General features: G+C 41.5%; 1 protein-coding gene and 1 non-coding gene across 7 annotated transcripts in view; one reads left to right on the top strand and one right to left on the bottom strand.

Annotated features, from left to right (window-relative positions):
- Positions 1 to 437: 437 nt before the first annotated feature.
- Positions 438 to 510, top strand: trnar-ucg. Its single transcript has one exon. It is a non-coding gene; the product is annotated as a tRNA-Arg (tRNA).
- Positions 511 to 3,980: 3,470 nt separating this feature from the next.
- lepr (leptin receptor) overlaps positions 3,981 to 14,273 on the bottom strand; it is a 45,131-nt gene continuing 34,838 nt past the window's right edge. For 5 of the 6 annotated variants that reach the window (XM_034147874.1, XM_034147877.1, XM_034147875.1 and 2 more), the window contains 10 exons: positions 13,645 to 13,799; positions 12,424 to 12,577; positions 11,765 to 11,847; positions 11,472 to 11,685; positions 8,787 to 8,993; positions 8,626 to 8,709; positions 8,420 to 8,513; positions 7,924 to 7,999; positions 6,748 to 6,780; positions 3,981 to 5,379 (listed from right to left, as the gene is read on the bottom strand). In XM_034147874.1, the coding sequence (XP_034003765.1) occupies positions 4,468 to 5,379; positions 6,748 to 6,780; positions 7,924 to 7,999; positions 8,420 to 8,513; positions 8,626 to 8,709; positions 8,787 to 8,993; positions 11,472 to 11,685; positions 11,765 to 11,847; positions 12,424 to 12,577; positions 13,645 to 13,799 (2,012 nt within the window). In that variant the 3' untranslated portion in view covers positions 3,981 to 4,467. The remainder of the gene's footprint in view (positions 5,380 to 6,747; positions 6,781 to 7,923; positions 8,000 to 8,419; positions 8,514 to 8,625; positions 8,710 to 8,786; positions 8,994 to 11,471; positions 11,686 to 11,764; positions 11,848 to 12,423; positions 12,578 to 13,644; positions 13,800 to 14,273) is intronic. The other variant, XM_034147873.1, reaches the window with a different exon arrangement.

Genomic DNA, 14,273 nt, shown 5'->3' on the forward strand with positions numbered 1-14,273 from the left:
GTTTTTTCTTTGTAAGCATTGTAACAAATGTTCACGGGTCATGCTGATCACTTTTACACAAACCAAACAAACTCACAATAAACCATTTATTTCCACCATTAAAAATACACAAAATATCTCAATGTACAATAAACATTTGTGGCGACAAATATTCTCATTAGCTTTAATGTGTTTTTGTATGGTTTCAAAGATACATTCTTTTGTCCTTTTTTTTTGTTACACCAGGCAGCAGATGTTTATGTTAAAAAGCCAAACACAGCCAAAAATAGATATCGCGTTTCTCACAAACCTTAACGAAGTCTCAAATACATTACAGCACAAAAATACATTCTTTGGGTTGTTGGGAAAGTAAGAGCATGCAAATATTGTTGCGCAAGCTAAACAACTGCAGCAGATTGTGCCTTTAAATAACCTGCGATTACTCACAGCCTGCATCCGACCGCGTGGCCTAATGGATAAGGCGTCTGACTTCGAATCAGAAGATTGAGGGTTCGAGTCCCTTCGTGGTCTCTCTTTAGCCGGCTCAGTCAGTATGGGCTTGGACCGGGAGCCGTAGGGTTGCTGACCAGACCTAAATAATACGGAGTGTGGACTGATACTTGGGGTGTTTCTCAATGTCGAGTACGCTTGTAGCACATGTCTTCCGAGTCACTTGCTTCAGAAGCGAGGCAAGAATACTTCCTGGCATTCGGAAAACGAAGAGTGGAACAGGCGAGCAAGTGTGCGTCATATGAGAGGCCCCGCCTTACATTTTCCGCCACAGATTTGGGGAAATGGGTCCGTGCGCAAAGCATAAGACCGCGGAGCGTGCCGCGGAGTCTACACGTGCAGCCTCGACATTTCTCGCTACAAAGTACGCCGGGCTCGGTAGAATTCCAAGTATGCTGGACATTGGAACAGTACTTCGGCGGCACACGATGACGTAGTATGCTTGAAATAGTGGCTCTGGAGCAGCTTTATTCGACATTGAGAAACACCCTTGGAGAGGTCCCAGACAGTTCACCCCCTGCCCTGCCGTGGTCCACCACGGCATTGCTGCCCACTGCTCCTAGTACTAGACTCCTGGTACTAGGATGGGTTAAAAGCTTTATATATACAGTCTATGGTTAAAAGCAGAGAACACATTTCACTGTGTGTGACCATTAAAGAGGGTTTCATCCCTCCCAATATTATATTATATTGTAATCATCATGAACCTGCAGTGGCGACTGGTCATTAGGGGCAGGTGGGGCACAGCCCCACCTAGTGTCAGCAGAAAGTATTACACATAATGATTACAAAAAATGCAAAGAGATGCAAAAAAAGAAATAAAAAAATATATAAAATATATTTTAAGGTCATGTTTAATCATCTGATTCGTCTGTACATTGCTGTTTTAGTCTGTGTTCTTCTAATTAGTGTCTACAGTGCCGTTTTGACCCATGTGGGACAAAACCTGACCATGCCCCACCCACTCACTGTCAAAGTGAACGGTGACTGTAAAAACTACACTGCGCATGCTCAGAGTATTTTTCAATGTAATGTGTGTGGCAAAAAAAAAAAGACCAAAGGGGCACAGAGCTGCCATCCCCACCATACGTCATCTCACATCATTCAGAGCTGATTGGCTGTAAGTACGTGTACCGCGAAAAGTGTGCTGTGTGAAGAGGAGACGAGAGAGCTGCAGTGACGCGTCCTAAAACCAGGAAGTAAGCTGCAAAAAAGCAATGAGGTTTCTACATACTGTAGGATTTTAGAAAATAGCTCGAAATAAGATCTGTGGGAAACGTACCTGTTAGATAAATGCACGTTTTGTTCAGCCGGATAATATCCACATGTCTACCCTACTTTTATAATTTTTTATTCATAAATCTATCGATTAGATTTATGATAGACTTTTGAAACTACAAGAAGATAAGGAGGACTTTTACAAAAAAGTTATAGAAATTTTTGTCCAGAAGGATAGGCAAATGGACTTCATCTTCAAGTCAAGGTAAGACCGCAATTTTATTGAAAATGGGATCTTACTAAGAGAGAACAATTCAATATTTAAATGATAAAATTACATTTTTTGGGTATCCTTTTGTTGAACTGTCTGTTTAAAATTAATCGAAGCATCAGACAAAAAAAGCTTTTGAAAATAATATTATATTTTGGTTTAGGTCAAAATATAATATTTGTAAACCTGAAGAGTCAGTGCCAGTGCCTCACCAGCCATGAACCTCACTGCACGTCACTGCAGAAGCTTATATATAGACATCTATGTTTTTTGTGCCCCACCACTTTTGTACTTATAAAAACGCCACTGTGAACCTGCAATGTATTTCCTTACCCAAACTGCTTTGAAGTGACATCCAAGGTTTGCCTCTTCTTTACAGTCCAACATGATTTGAGAAAACTAAGGCTGTGCAGATCACAGACCTCTCATCTCTCCCTTTGCGTTAATTTATTCTCTTTGAACCTCTTCCATGTTTTAGTTGACATTAAGGCGCCGTTTACACGAGGACAAAACTGCTTGTATCTGCATAGTTTCGCGTGCGTATAGCCCTATTATTTACACGAGGCCGATAGAAACGGACCCCACAAACGATAACGGGTCCCAAGGTGGATAGATTTGCAAACGAAACGCTCTGGGGGGTCAACCGAGTCCGTGTAATCACCTCTATACGCATATTTCCTGAAAAAATAACGATAGCCCCACCTCTCCTGCTCACTGCTGTAACGACCAGTAGCCATCTGTAACGATCAACTATCAAAAATAGCTGTGTTAATTAAACGCACAAGGGGTTCTTGAATGAAATAATATTATAAAAGGCAAACCAGAATTGTTAACGCCCAATATACTCCTTAAACAAAATAAACAAGAGTCAGATTTCATGCATTGATCCATTATATTGACAATTTTCCAGCCAAACAACACAAACAAAATTAAACAGTCCGCTCTGCGATACACACACTTCCTCCTGTCAGTAGCTACTGCTACTGACCATGCTACAGATATTAGTGCAAAATCTACAGGTCCTCTACCACAACCATCAGCAACAAGTGGACATGGAGAATTACATGAACTACATGTTGCTAAATCCACCGCGGGGCTTAAACAGAAGGGTAGCCATGGCAACATTGCTGCGGGGCTGCTCGAGAGTCTTCTTCGCTGCTTTTGGTGTATTTTGTGGCGGAAGTTACAGTGCCACTTACAGTCCCGGCATATGTACTACAGCGTTTCCAGCGGTCTCGTTTGAACAGACACGTTAAATGAAACAAATGCATGTGAACGGAAGACTTTTTTGAATACGCATACTGTGCATAAACGCAAACGTTCCCGTGTGCACAACGCCTAAGTTGAAATAATTCAGCAGAGAATTAAAGACAAGTTGTTTTCGACGTGATAGAAAACAGTGAATGTTGGCACACACACCATTCCGCCATCTTTTGTTTTTATGCAAATGTTTGACCAGCTGTGAAAAATGCTGTAGGATTTTTTGAAGTTGCTTAACACCTTAAAGGTCCCATGTCATGGCCATTTCTACTGATCATAATTACATTGTTGAGGTCTACTAAAATAGATTTATATTGTGCAATTTTCCAAAATCACATTGGTTTCTCATACACCATCTCATGTGTATTCACTCTCTGTCCTAAACGGCTTGTTGGAGCTCCTGCCCCACCCTCCCTATGAGCCCAGTGGCCGTCTGCGAGACAGCGAAACCCAGCCCGAAACCAGCCCGAATACACACACACCCGCAGCCTGGCTGGGAGTTTGTGTGTGTGCTCACACACCGACTCACAGCCTCGCCGCGTCCCGCCGTCTCAGGGAGGAGAAATCGGCGGAGCTGCAGCTGAGAAAAGATTGAGTGTGTGTGTGTGTAAGGAAGTCCGTGGACTGGTCCATTTGGACCAATGGGTCCATTTGGGTATGGGCATGCCACTGTACCCAGGAAGAAAAAGAGAAATCTCCAACGAGGCGTTCTGGGGCAGCATAGACAGGTATTTTCTGTGTTAGAGTTTTACTCGCTACAGGGTGTACTTTGAGGGTTTGTGACTTTGCAGACCGTTCACATGCATAAAAACCTTCATAACACACAAGGGGACCGGTAATAACCGGAAAAGCATGACATGGGACCTTTAATTACTCCATTGTTGACCAATGTAGTGCATGTGCTGCTCTCTGTGAAAACTATAATAGCTTAAAAGTAACTGATTGCGAGGAGCAGTGTGGCACAGTAAAATCTGGGTTTAAAAACCCATAAAGAAAGAAAGAAATGCCTTTATAAGGCTTGTGCCCTCTTAGTATCTTTTGACGCAGAAAACAATAGCAGCATTGATTCTTATCAATTTGCATACATTCCTTAGCTCCACACCTCACATTGTCTGAAGGAACTTGCTAATCCACTTTGGTGAAAGCGGAATGAAGCAATCCACAACTAAATGGATTAAATTATGCAAATGTGTATTCAAATGTCATCTTTGTGAGTGTCACGGCTGGAGTTAGCCGTCTTGTGGGTGAGCAGCAAGTTGCCTCATGCATGCAGCAGTCCTGAACTGAGGCTGGTACAGCTGAGAAAAGCCACGCGTTGACGCTGACTGCAGCTCTCTCGAGTCCTCAGGCCAGAGCAAAGGGTGCAACTCCACAGCACGCTCATCTCTGTTCAAAACTACATTTTTAAGCAGCTCAATATTTGTCTCTTCTCCTCTCTGCTCATCTTTCTCACTCTTCTCATCCGCCGCTGGAAAGTCCATTCCCAGATGAAACAAGTCTTTAATTCCTCTCACCTCCTCCTCTCCTTTGTGTTCTTGATCTGATGTTTCAGAAAGCTCCTCCACAGAGTTGTATAAGCAGGAGTGCCGCAGGTCGTCCATCTCTCCACCTCGGCAGCTGTCCAGCTCCCACAAGCCACCAACAAAAGGCCCAGAAATGTCCGAGTTGTTGGTAGAGAAGTTGCCTTCGTCACTTGAGCTGCTGCCGCTACCGTCCTTGTAGTGGAGGTGAGAGGGCTGATGCTCCTGTTTCAGACCAGAGAGCAGCACCGTGGCGTAGGTGACCAAAGAGTGAGTAGAGCTGTCATTGCTGCCTGAGGTCTGGTCTGGTAGTAGTAACTCATCTATTCTTGGCCGGGAAATGGTATTCACATTTAGGGCTAAGGATGTTCCACTTAGGAGCCCCTCACTCTCGCTGGGTTGAGCCGGGTCAGCCTCAGTGTCAAACCCCGGAGTAAGGGACATGGAAAATGCAGGGGCTGGAGTTAGGGACACACATGGGGCTTGGACTAAAGCTTTATTCATAGCCGAGAGATCTGTTTTGTCCAATATGGAAGCTTTAGAAATGTTCTCAGAGGGCAGGGGCAGCAGCCAGGTTGACAGACCCTCTGGAGGTCTGAACAGGAGGTCAAAGGTGGCACCCTAGAACAACATGCAAAAACAGATAAAGCATTAGTTTGTGTATTATTATTAGCTTATTATAAAGCCCAGTAACCAGTATTACATTTCCTAAATGTAAAAATGACAAAGAAATATTCATTTATAGCACTGCCCTATTGCTTTGCATGATGGAATTTACAGTGATTCAGGCCACATTTACACGAGAACGAAACGGCTTGTATCTGCATAGTTTCTCTTACGTATAGCCCTATTATTTACACGAGGCCGTAACAAACGGACCCCACAAACGATAACGGGTCCCAAGGTGGATAGATTTGCAAACGAAACTCTCTGGGGGGTCAAACGAGTCCGTGTAATCGCCTCTATACGAATATTTCCTGAAAAAATAACGATAGCCCCACCTCTCCCCGCCTCTGCTGCTCACTGCTGTAGCATGGCCAGTAGCTACTGTCAGTAGCTACTGCTAGTGCTACTGCTACTGACCATGCTACAGATGTTAGTGCAAAATGTACAGCTCCTCTACCACAACCATCAGCAACAAGTGGACATGGAGAATTACATGAACTACTACATGTTGCTAAATCCACCGCGGGGCATAAACAGAAGGGTAGCCATGGCAACATTGCTCCGGGGTCTTCTTCGCTGCTTTTGGTGTATTTTGTGGCGGAAGTTACAGCGCCACTTACAGTCCCGGCATATGTACTACAGCGTGTCCAGCGCTTTCGAGCGGTCTCGTGTGGAAGTACAGCGCCACTTACAGTCCCGGCATATGTACTACAGCGTTTCCAGCGGTCTCGTTTGAACAGACACGTTAAATGAAACGAATGCATGTGAACGGAAGACTTTTTTGAAAACGCATACTGTGCATAAACGCAAACGTTCCCGTGTAAAAGCAGTCTCAGGCCCAGGCCCCACGGGAACGAAAACGGGTTGTATCCGCATATTTCTCTTGCGTATAGCCCTTTTTGCCACACGACGCCGTAACGGAACGGTAGAAACAGACCCTGCAAACGACAACGGGTCCAAAGGTGGATAGATCTGGGAACGGAGCGCTCTGGGGGGTCCAACGGGGCCGTGTGGTAGCCTATACGGTCATCCTTTTCTGATAATGACGACGCAATAGCCCCGCCTCTCCCCACCTCTGCTGCTCACCCCCGCAAAAGTACACTGCACACTGAATTCAGATTATTTATCTTTATCTCGATATGGACATAAACGCGAGTGAAGTCTAATCTGACAGGACGGAGACACGCAGCTCCTCCCGCTGTGATGCAGCGGGAGCAAAACACACACTTCAAGTCAGATCATCACCCTTAGCTATTTTAATTACCTCTCAAACTACCTAATCTAGTTATAAATATGTTTATTTTTACTGTCGGGTTTACTTACTGGATCAGCTGCTGCATGAGACAGACACTGACGCTGTCAGAAGAGAGGAAAAAGAGACAGGCTCCGTGTATTTTATTATTATATATCATTATATAGAGTCGTTATTCATTTGTTTTAAAGCTCAATAAATAACAAAGAAGACCTTTGACCGGCACTTTTATAATTTTGTCCGGAAGATTTAAACTTTAACACACGTTGACCGGCGAAAAACTCTGCCCGGTTCCCTCGGCCCCCACCAAGGAGAATAAACAGAAGAGCAGCCATGACAACCATTCTTCTTCGCTGCTTTTGTGGAGGAAGTTGCTGCTTTTGTGGAGGAAGTTACAGCGCCACGTACAGGCTCGGCATATGTACTGCAGCTTTTCCAGCGGTTGGATCTAAACGGAGCTGTCTCGTGTGGCAAGACACTATCCGGTATATATTGCGTGTGGACGGAAGCTTTTTGGCGATTGCGTTTGCGTTAATCCTATGCGTTTTGCCGTATGCGTTCCCGTGGGGCCGGGGCCTCAATATACATGTAGGTTTCTACAAAATGTTCTCAGACAGAAGGGTGTCGCCCTGACCATTGTCAGGCAATTATCATATGGATGTTAGGGGTTGTAATTAATATGCTGCGCTTCCCCTTCTGTCTGCCCCCCCACCCAATTTAGGACTGTAATGTGGATTGCCTTCCTTCCTGTGTCTCATCTCTATAAATGGCATTGCTTTTCTGTTTAACGGGGTCAGATCCTGGTACTATCTACTAGTGCAGGACCTCTGTCCTTTCCAGCTGGAAATATGATTGATTCTGTTAAATGCTAGAACTCTTTATTAAATAACACGACTTTGGTTTAAGCTTGTATATTTGTTCATTTCTTACCAGAAGATGATTAAGTGTGGAATTTCCACCACACTTTGTACATTGCTTTGGGCAAAGGCATAATTGTATTGAGTTAAAGGACAAATGTAACACTTCATAAAATGCACTAACTTGCTTTCCTGATAGTTGGATTCGACTATAATGACGTATAGCTGTTTTAGTTTAAAGACCGGACTGTCTGAAAGGTGACAAAGCGCGATGAAACAGTGTAAAACAAGTTTCTTTTGTAAATTGTGTCCAGGATTATATGAAAGGTTGATACAAAACAAATCATGACCATGAGTTATCATTTAGGAATAAATAGTTTTATTTTGTACCTTTTTGAAGTCTAGTCCTTTGGCCCAGGAGCACTGGTTTGGGTTGGGCACTTTCTTCCAGACAATCTTCTTCATCCTGGAGAGAATTGCAGCAGATATTTAGAGTACATCCTTCTTTGCTACAGGCTTCTTTGTCTCCTCTCACCCACCTCGTTCTCGTGTAAATGTGGCCTTAGACTGCACCACATAGACTGCCATAATGTTTCATTACTGTGTCTTGGTAAAAGACTAAAACTGAAGTCATATAATTAATACATGTATACCTGCATGTATTTCTGTAAGGTACATTTGGATGTGTGAAAAAAAAAGCAACACTACAATTTATTGGAACTAAATCAAATCAGAGACCCGGATGTACAGTGGAGATTAAACTGTTCATTACCTTATATAAAAGCAAATACTGTTTATGTTTTTTAATTAAATTGTCACTTAGAGTTACTAAAACAAATACCCAGTAAAATTGGTCTAGAACCACCACTGAACAAGAGGCTCTTACTGGTTCTGGGAGAGGATGAGGGTGACTAACAGGATGATGGAGAGGAAGGAGATGATCATGAGCATCATGTAGGCAGCAGGGTCTTCTCTGGTGGCTGCAACAGTTGAAAAAAAATACATCAGAGCTATACTTAATTAAACAGTGGAAGTGATGGAATCCTGTCATCCTTGAATTTTGAATAAAACAGCCAGAAATGGACAGCCTACCTTTAGCGTACATTGGCTCGCCTTCTCCATCAGCAAACACAGGGTACAATTGGAAGCCAGAGTCCTCGGAGCCTAAAAAATCACCTGCAAACGATACATTGAAATCATGTTTGCTGCACCCAAAGAGATCAAAATAAGGAACATTTAAGAGATTGTGTTACCTCTCAGGTAGATGGGACGCTTGGTGTAGGGCAGTCTGGCCCATGTTTCACTGCTCCGGCCTTTGTGAGGGTCATAGCCCTGCTGCCTCTGTGGAGACCACTGCACTACCATGTACAGAGGCACTGAGGGGGGGTCCAACAGGCTCCAGGACAGAGACACACAGGTGCTGTTGATGACCAACACACTGAACGAGTGCACACAGCGGCCTGCAGAGAGGGAAAAGAGTTTCTACCAGGTGACGAGTTTTCATACCAACTTCAGGAAATCGAAGAATAAATGTACCCTCCATGTATCTTTAACTCAGCTATAGAGAAACAGAACACCATTCTCAGAAAGAAATATCTACTCCTTCTGTGTTTTGATGAGGGATTTGGAGAGAACTGCACGCCCATTCTCTAGCAGCCTGACGGGAAGTATCCAGATTCATGTGTCTGCAGTTTCTGTTTTTTTGTCTGCTGTGGATTAAGCTGCAACAATAAGTTGACTGACAGACGATAGGATCAACATTAATGCTTTTGCCGACTAAGTTATTTATTAATGCAAAAATGGCAGAAAATCGTGTTTTCACAACCTTTGATATGGAGATTCAGCACTTTTCTTTATTTGTATTGTTGCAGCTCTTAAAGTGAGCTTGGATTTTCAACTAATTCTGAGAGAAATATCTGACCCTCCAAGCTTAGGGCACAAAGGATTATTTTTAGAAGGAAGTAGTTGCCTCCTGCAGCTCAAAACATTCATGACAAGAGTAATGACAGTGAATAAGAAAAGTAAAGTTGAAGGCTGAAAACATTGAACTTAAAGATGCTAAAAGGCTTTGAAGGGGTTGGATGAATAAATGACGACCTACCACTTGATCGAATTTCAGTGTTAATACAAAAGTATTGATCACGGCCACTGTAGGTGCCAAGATTTTCTATATACAGATTAGTGTCAAATCAAAAATCTGAATAAACGAGGAGAGAACCATAACAAATACAGATGCTTCAAGAGAAAAGGTCATTCATTAGTTTGCTAAGTTCGATGGGGATTATAAAATACAGTCTGAATCATTACCTACCATACAAATGTTCTCTGAATACTTATGGAAAAATGTCTCATAAACAACTTTCTCTGTAATATACATTACACATCTTTGCAGTCGTATTTCAATGACAACTCACACATTTCACCCAAACATCCCTGTGTCTAACAAAGAACTGTCATCAAAAAAATATCTCTGTTGGAGTGCTGCTAATAATGTTTACTACACTACAGCTAATGGCAGCAGGGGCTCAATCAGGGCTCGCATAGGCTGTCCAGAGACAAATGTGTTAAGTGCAATGTCCTAATGGATGGCTGTTTGTGTCCCCAGGCTTTGACAGAGATGTCCTCAAGTCACGTATCATAATATCATGGTCATAGTGGAAAATTCTCTGTCAAACAGCTCAGAGGAAGGACATTTTCCCAGGTAAACATCCTCAAAAATGGTAGCCACAGCACTGTTGTTCAAGAAATACATTTCGCAGAGAATAAGGTTTATATTAGTTAAGTTCACTTTTTTAGTGTTGCCATCTTTCATATAGTCTGTACAAAATAACAGTACTGGAGGTCACCTTGATATTTCCTTTCCAGTAGGCTACATGGGCACCTTTGTCTGTCAAGTGAAGCTCCGACCTTGATTAGGATCAACCTCGGCCTTAGTTTTGTAGACTCTTTTTTCACAATGCAATAAAACTGCAAAACCTTTTGATCTCAGCTTCAGTTTTCACATCTTTACTGGAACATAGCAGCGTGTTGCAGAATTCAAAAGGAAACTGTCTGCTTTTTCTTCTGGCTGCTTCAATCCTCATATGTAAGTCTCTTTTAACAGTTTCAGACTGGTACATGCAATATTTATGTTATGGGTACGTTTTAGTATTGCTTTTATGATACAAACTTTAGTATGATCATATGGAAAGCTCACATTTCTGTTTTGATTTTTAATTTAGCTTATATTGTCTGTTACACACAAAAATAATGTAATGTAATTATTATCATATTTATGACAAATACAAAGTCATCTAGTCGATAAAATGTTGATATAAAAGTAACATATAAACAAATATCAATGTCCAACAGTGACAATTATATAGAGAGAAGTTGTGAATACTCACGTTTGCAAAGCTAGAACAAACTAATTTAGCATTTTTGCCTGATAATGATGATCAACAAAATTATTTTGTGTCATGTTATTTTGAAACAATGAAGATGATGTTTAAAGGGGCTCAAATTCATAAAAGTAGATTTTTTAAAAGACACTTTTTTTTACGCTGCTATGGACAATCTGCAATAAATGCACATTCTATGGACAATCATGCACCAAAGATATTGATATTGAAATGACTTTTATTTTGTATATATTGATTGTTGTGTTTTTTATCTTAATGTGTGCATAAGTGTAAATGTGTCTGTTGATTGTGTATATAGGATATACATATGTTATACATATTTGTATACACATCTGTATATTGTATAATTTTATATTCGGGATTGTTGGAAACGTAATTTTGATCTCTCTGTCTGTAAACACAAACTGAGTAAGATTGACATTAAAGTTGACTTTGACTTTGATGTGTGTATGAGAACACATGTTTAATTCCTTCTCTCAAAAGGTCAGAAGAAATACAAATAAACACATTTTTCACAATATAAAAATCTTTACTCACGTTTGGGCTGTTTCTCCAGTGTCATGTTGATGTTGTTAGCGGAGCTCCCCAGATTGTTGTAGGCCTCCACGGTCACAGTTTGGGGAACCTGGTTCCACTGGAAGCTGTAGGAGGAGGCCAGCTCCATCTGCTCCCTCCTCACAGAGCCACTCAACGGCTGGTACTGCACTATAAATCCATCCACACAGTAAGAGCGCCTGGATATTTGGAGATGCTGCACAACAAAAAATAACATTTTTATTAGATTGAATTGTGTTATTACAAGTCTGGACATGTTTGTTTTAGATTCTTACTTCCAATAGTAGAGTAACATTAGTCTGGTTTCTGTGTGGATCATCTTGAAGGATTCTCCAGAAATCAGGGCCACGCTCAGGAGCTGAGAGGCAGACCAACAATACGTTAGAGGATGGCTTTCACCATTATGTTAGTGGTAGAGTTTAATTCTTGGTCTAGTACAATCAGTAAAACACTCTTAGCATTAATACCCACAGTAGTGACACTATATTATTACAACCACTAAAACAAACACAACCAACACCGCCTCAAAGCCTAATAATAATCTCTAATATATAGAATTGAATGGCTTGCATAATTGAGAAAATAAATCAACTGAGGTACTACTTTTCTGAATTACAAATAAAGTAGGATGGACAGCTTTACAGTATGCATCCTGTCACATCTTCCAGAACAGCAAAGGTTAACAAAAAAAAGTAATACAAACTTCCTTTTTTGTTAAAACATGTTGTATTACTTTTTGAAAACATAAAACCGACTGTAATGAAATACATGAAACCATTGCTGAATAAGCTCCACACAGCGGGAATAGCAAATGACCATTTGAATCACAGTAATATAATGATGTCTGTCTAAACTAAATGATAGGTTAATATAAAGAAATGTGTATCATGGGAGTCATTTTCAGATCAGGATGAAAGTAAACGCCAAACTGTACCTCTGCTGTTCTGGGGAGTGGAGTAGACTGAATCGCTCCACTCGCTCCAGTAGCCGGTGCCTTTGGTGTGCATGCAGCGTGCTTGCACCACGTACACCCGGCACATGTCCGACACTACAGCCTCCGCCCACCTCTCCCGCACTGGACTCTGGACCTGCAGGCATGACATTTTCACAGTTATTAAGTGGTCATTTTATTTAAAAGAAATGAAAAATAGCTTATCTGGGGAGATTTCATCCATACTTCACTCAAATGAAGAGAGACATTTGCTTCCTCATCATTTAATATCATGTCTCCAATTTCCAAAAGAGGACAGGAATATAGAATTATTTTAGATCATGTCAAACTGACCCGTTGAGTTTATGCTAAAGCATCCTGCGTCATTTAAAGGCCTCCTATTATGCTATTTTTAGGCATATATTATGGGTCTCAGTATAAAAATATATACAAACATGTCTATGATGTGTTTTGCTCAAAATACCAAACAGATCATGCATTTTAGAAATCCCTCATATCCCTCTGTTTCAGCCCTGTTAGAGAACTGCTGATTCGGGGGGGAAGCTAATGCCTGCTCAGAATTCTACCGGCAGATACAGCTAAATGCTGCCGTGATTAAACGCCATATCATGTTCCAAACCACATCAAGGATTACTTCTCAAACAGTATGGAGCTCAAAGGCTTTTTCTCTTGCGGGTTTACCACAAGGTGAGTTCCTTTTGTTATTTCCTACTTTTTTACACATACTTCCTCCAGTACAGGTTAGCTCTGAGTGTTAGCGATGCTTGCTAATATAAACAAAGACCATATTATGTCCAAAACAGTCGGGCATTGTTTCTGATAGCAACGTTTCTGATAGGGCCGTGGGTGTAAAGCCAGCCCACATTTCCGATATTACGTCATATCAGACGCAAATCTGGATCAGCTCCGTTGTTCCCCCGTTTTTAGAGATTTGGGTACGGAGGAAAAGAGAAAGGGTTTTATTTTCTGACACTTTGTGAGTTCCCTGACACACCGGGGACACATATTTATGTATGAAGGACATTCAAAAGTGCATTTTGCATGATAGGTCCCCTTTAAGACTTATTTACCAGCAGAGTCCTAGACAGGGTTTACTTCTAATTCTTGAAAGATAAACTACCTTCTTACAGGGGGAAAAACATTTTGGAAAGATAATGAGATGTGAAGCCTGATGTTGGTAAACAGTCCAACAGACCAGCTTACCTTCCACTCTGGCTGTGCTCTGACAGCGGAGGGCGACTGGTACCGAAACTGACACTGGAGCCCATCGGAGGGCAGAGAGGGAGGCTCCCATGTGACGTTTAGGACCCCACTGCTCCGGGTCACTGCCTTCACATTAGTGGGGGTGTGGGGTTTCACTGCAGGGGTAATGGCATAGAAGAGTGAGTGAATCTCTTACAGCTGCAGAACACCTAATAAACATGATCGCAGGTAATGAAAAAACCTGACAAATATTTATTTCTACATTCTTATCTCATGCTGTTAATAATTTTTTGTTCCGTGACTAGTAAGCACTACTACGACCTCAATATTTAAAATGTTCTCTTCAAACATACAACTGTTTCCTGTATGAATATTTAATGTGGCAGTGCTTTTCTCTGCAGTACATTTTTGCCTTAAAAATTTATTTTATAGTATATCTAAACTTAACAGAAGAAAACTAATACTCTTTAGATATTTCCACATGCTTTTTTATTTTGAAATATGATATTATCATAAATGACAAGAGGCAACTCATGTTTGATGGACAAGAAAGATGCCCTTTTTTTACTTTGGTCAAAGTCTCAAGCAATTTGTTAAAACTTTGTATGTCATTGATACAAAATCAATGC

Source organism: Trematomus bernacchii, unplaced genomic scaffold (assembly GCF_902827165.1).
Source record: "Trematomus bernacchii unplaced genomic scaffold, fTreBer1.1, whole genome shotgun sequence".
Classification (NCBI taxonomy): domain Eukaryota; kingdom Metazoa; phylum Chordata; class Actinopteri; order Perciformes; family Nototheniidae; genus Trematomus; species Trematomus bernacchii.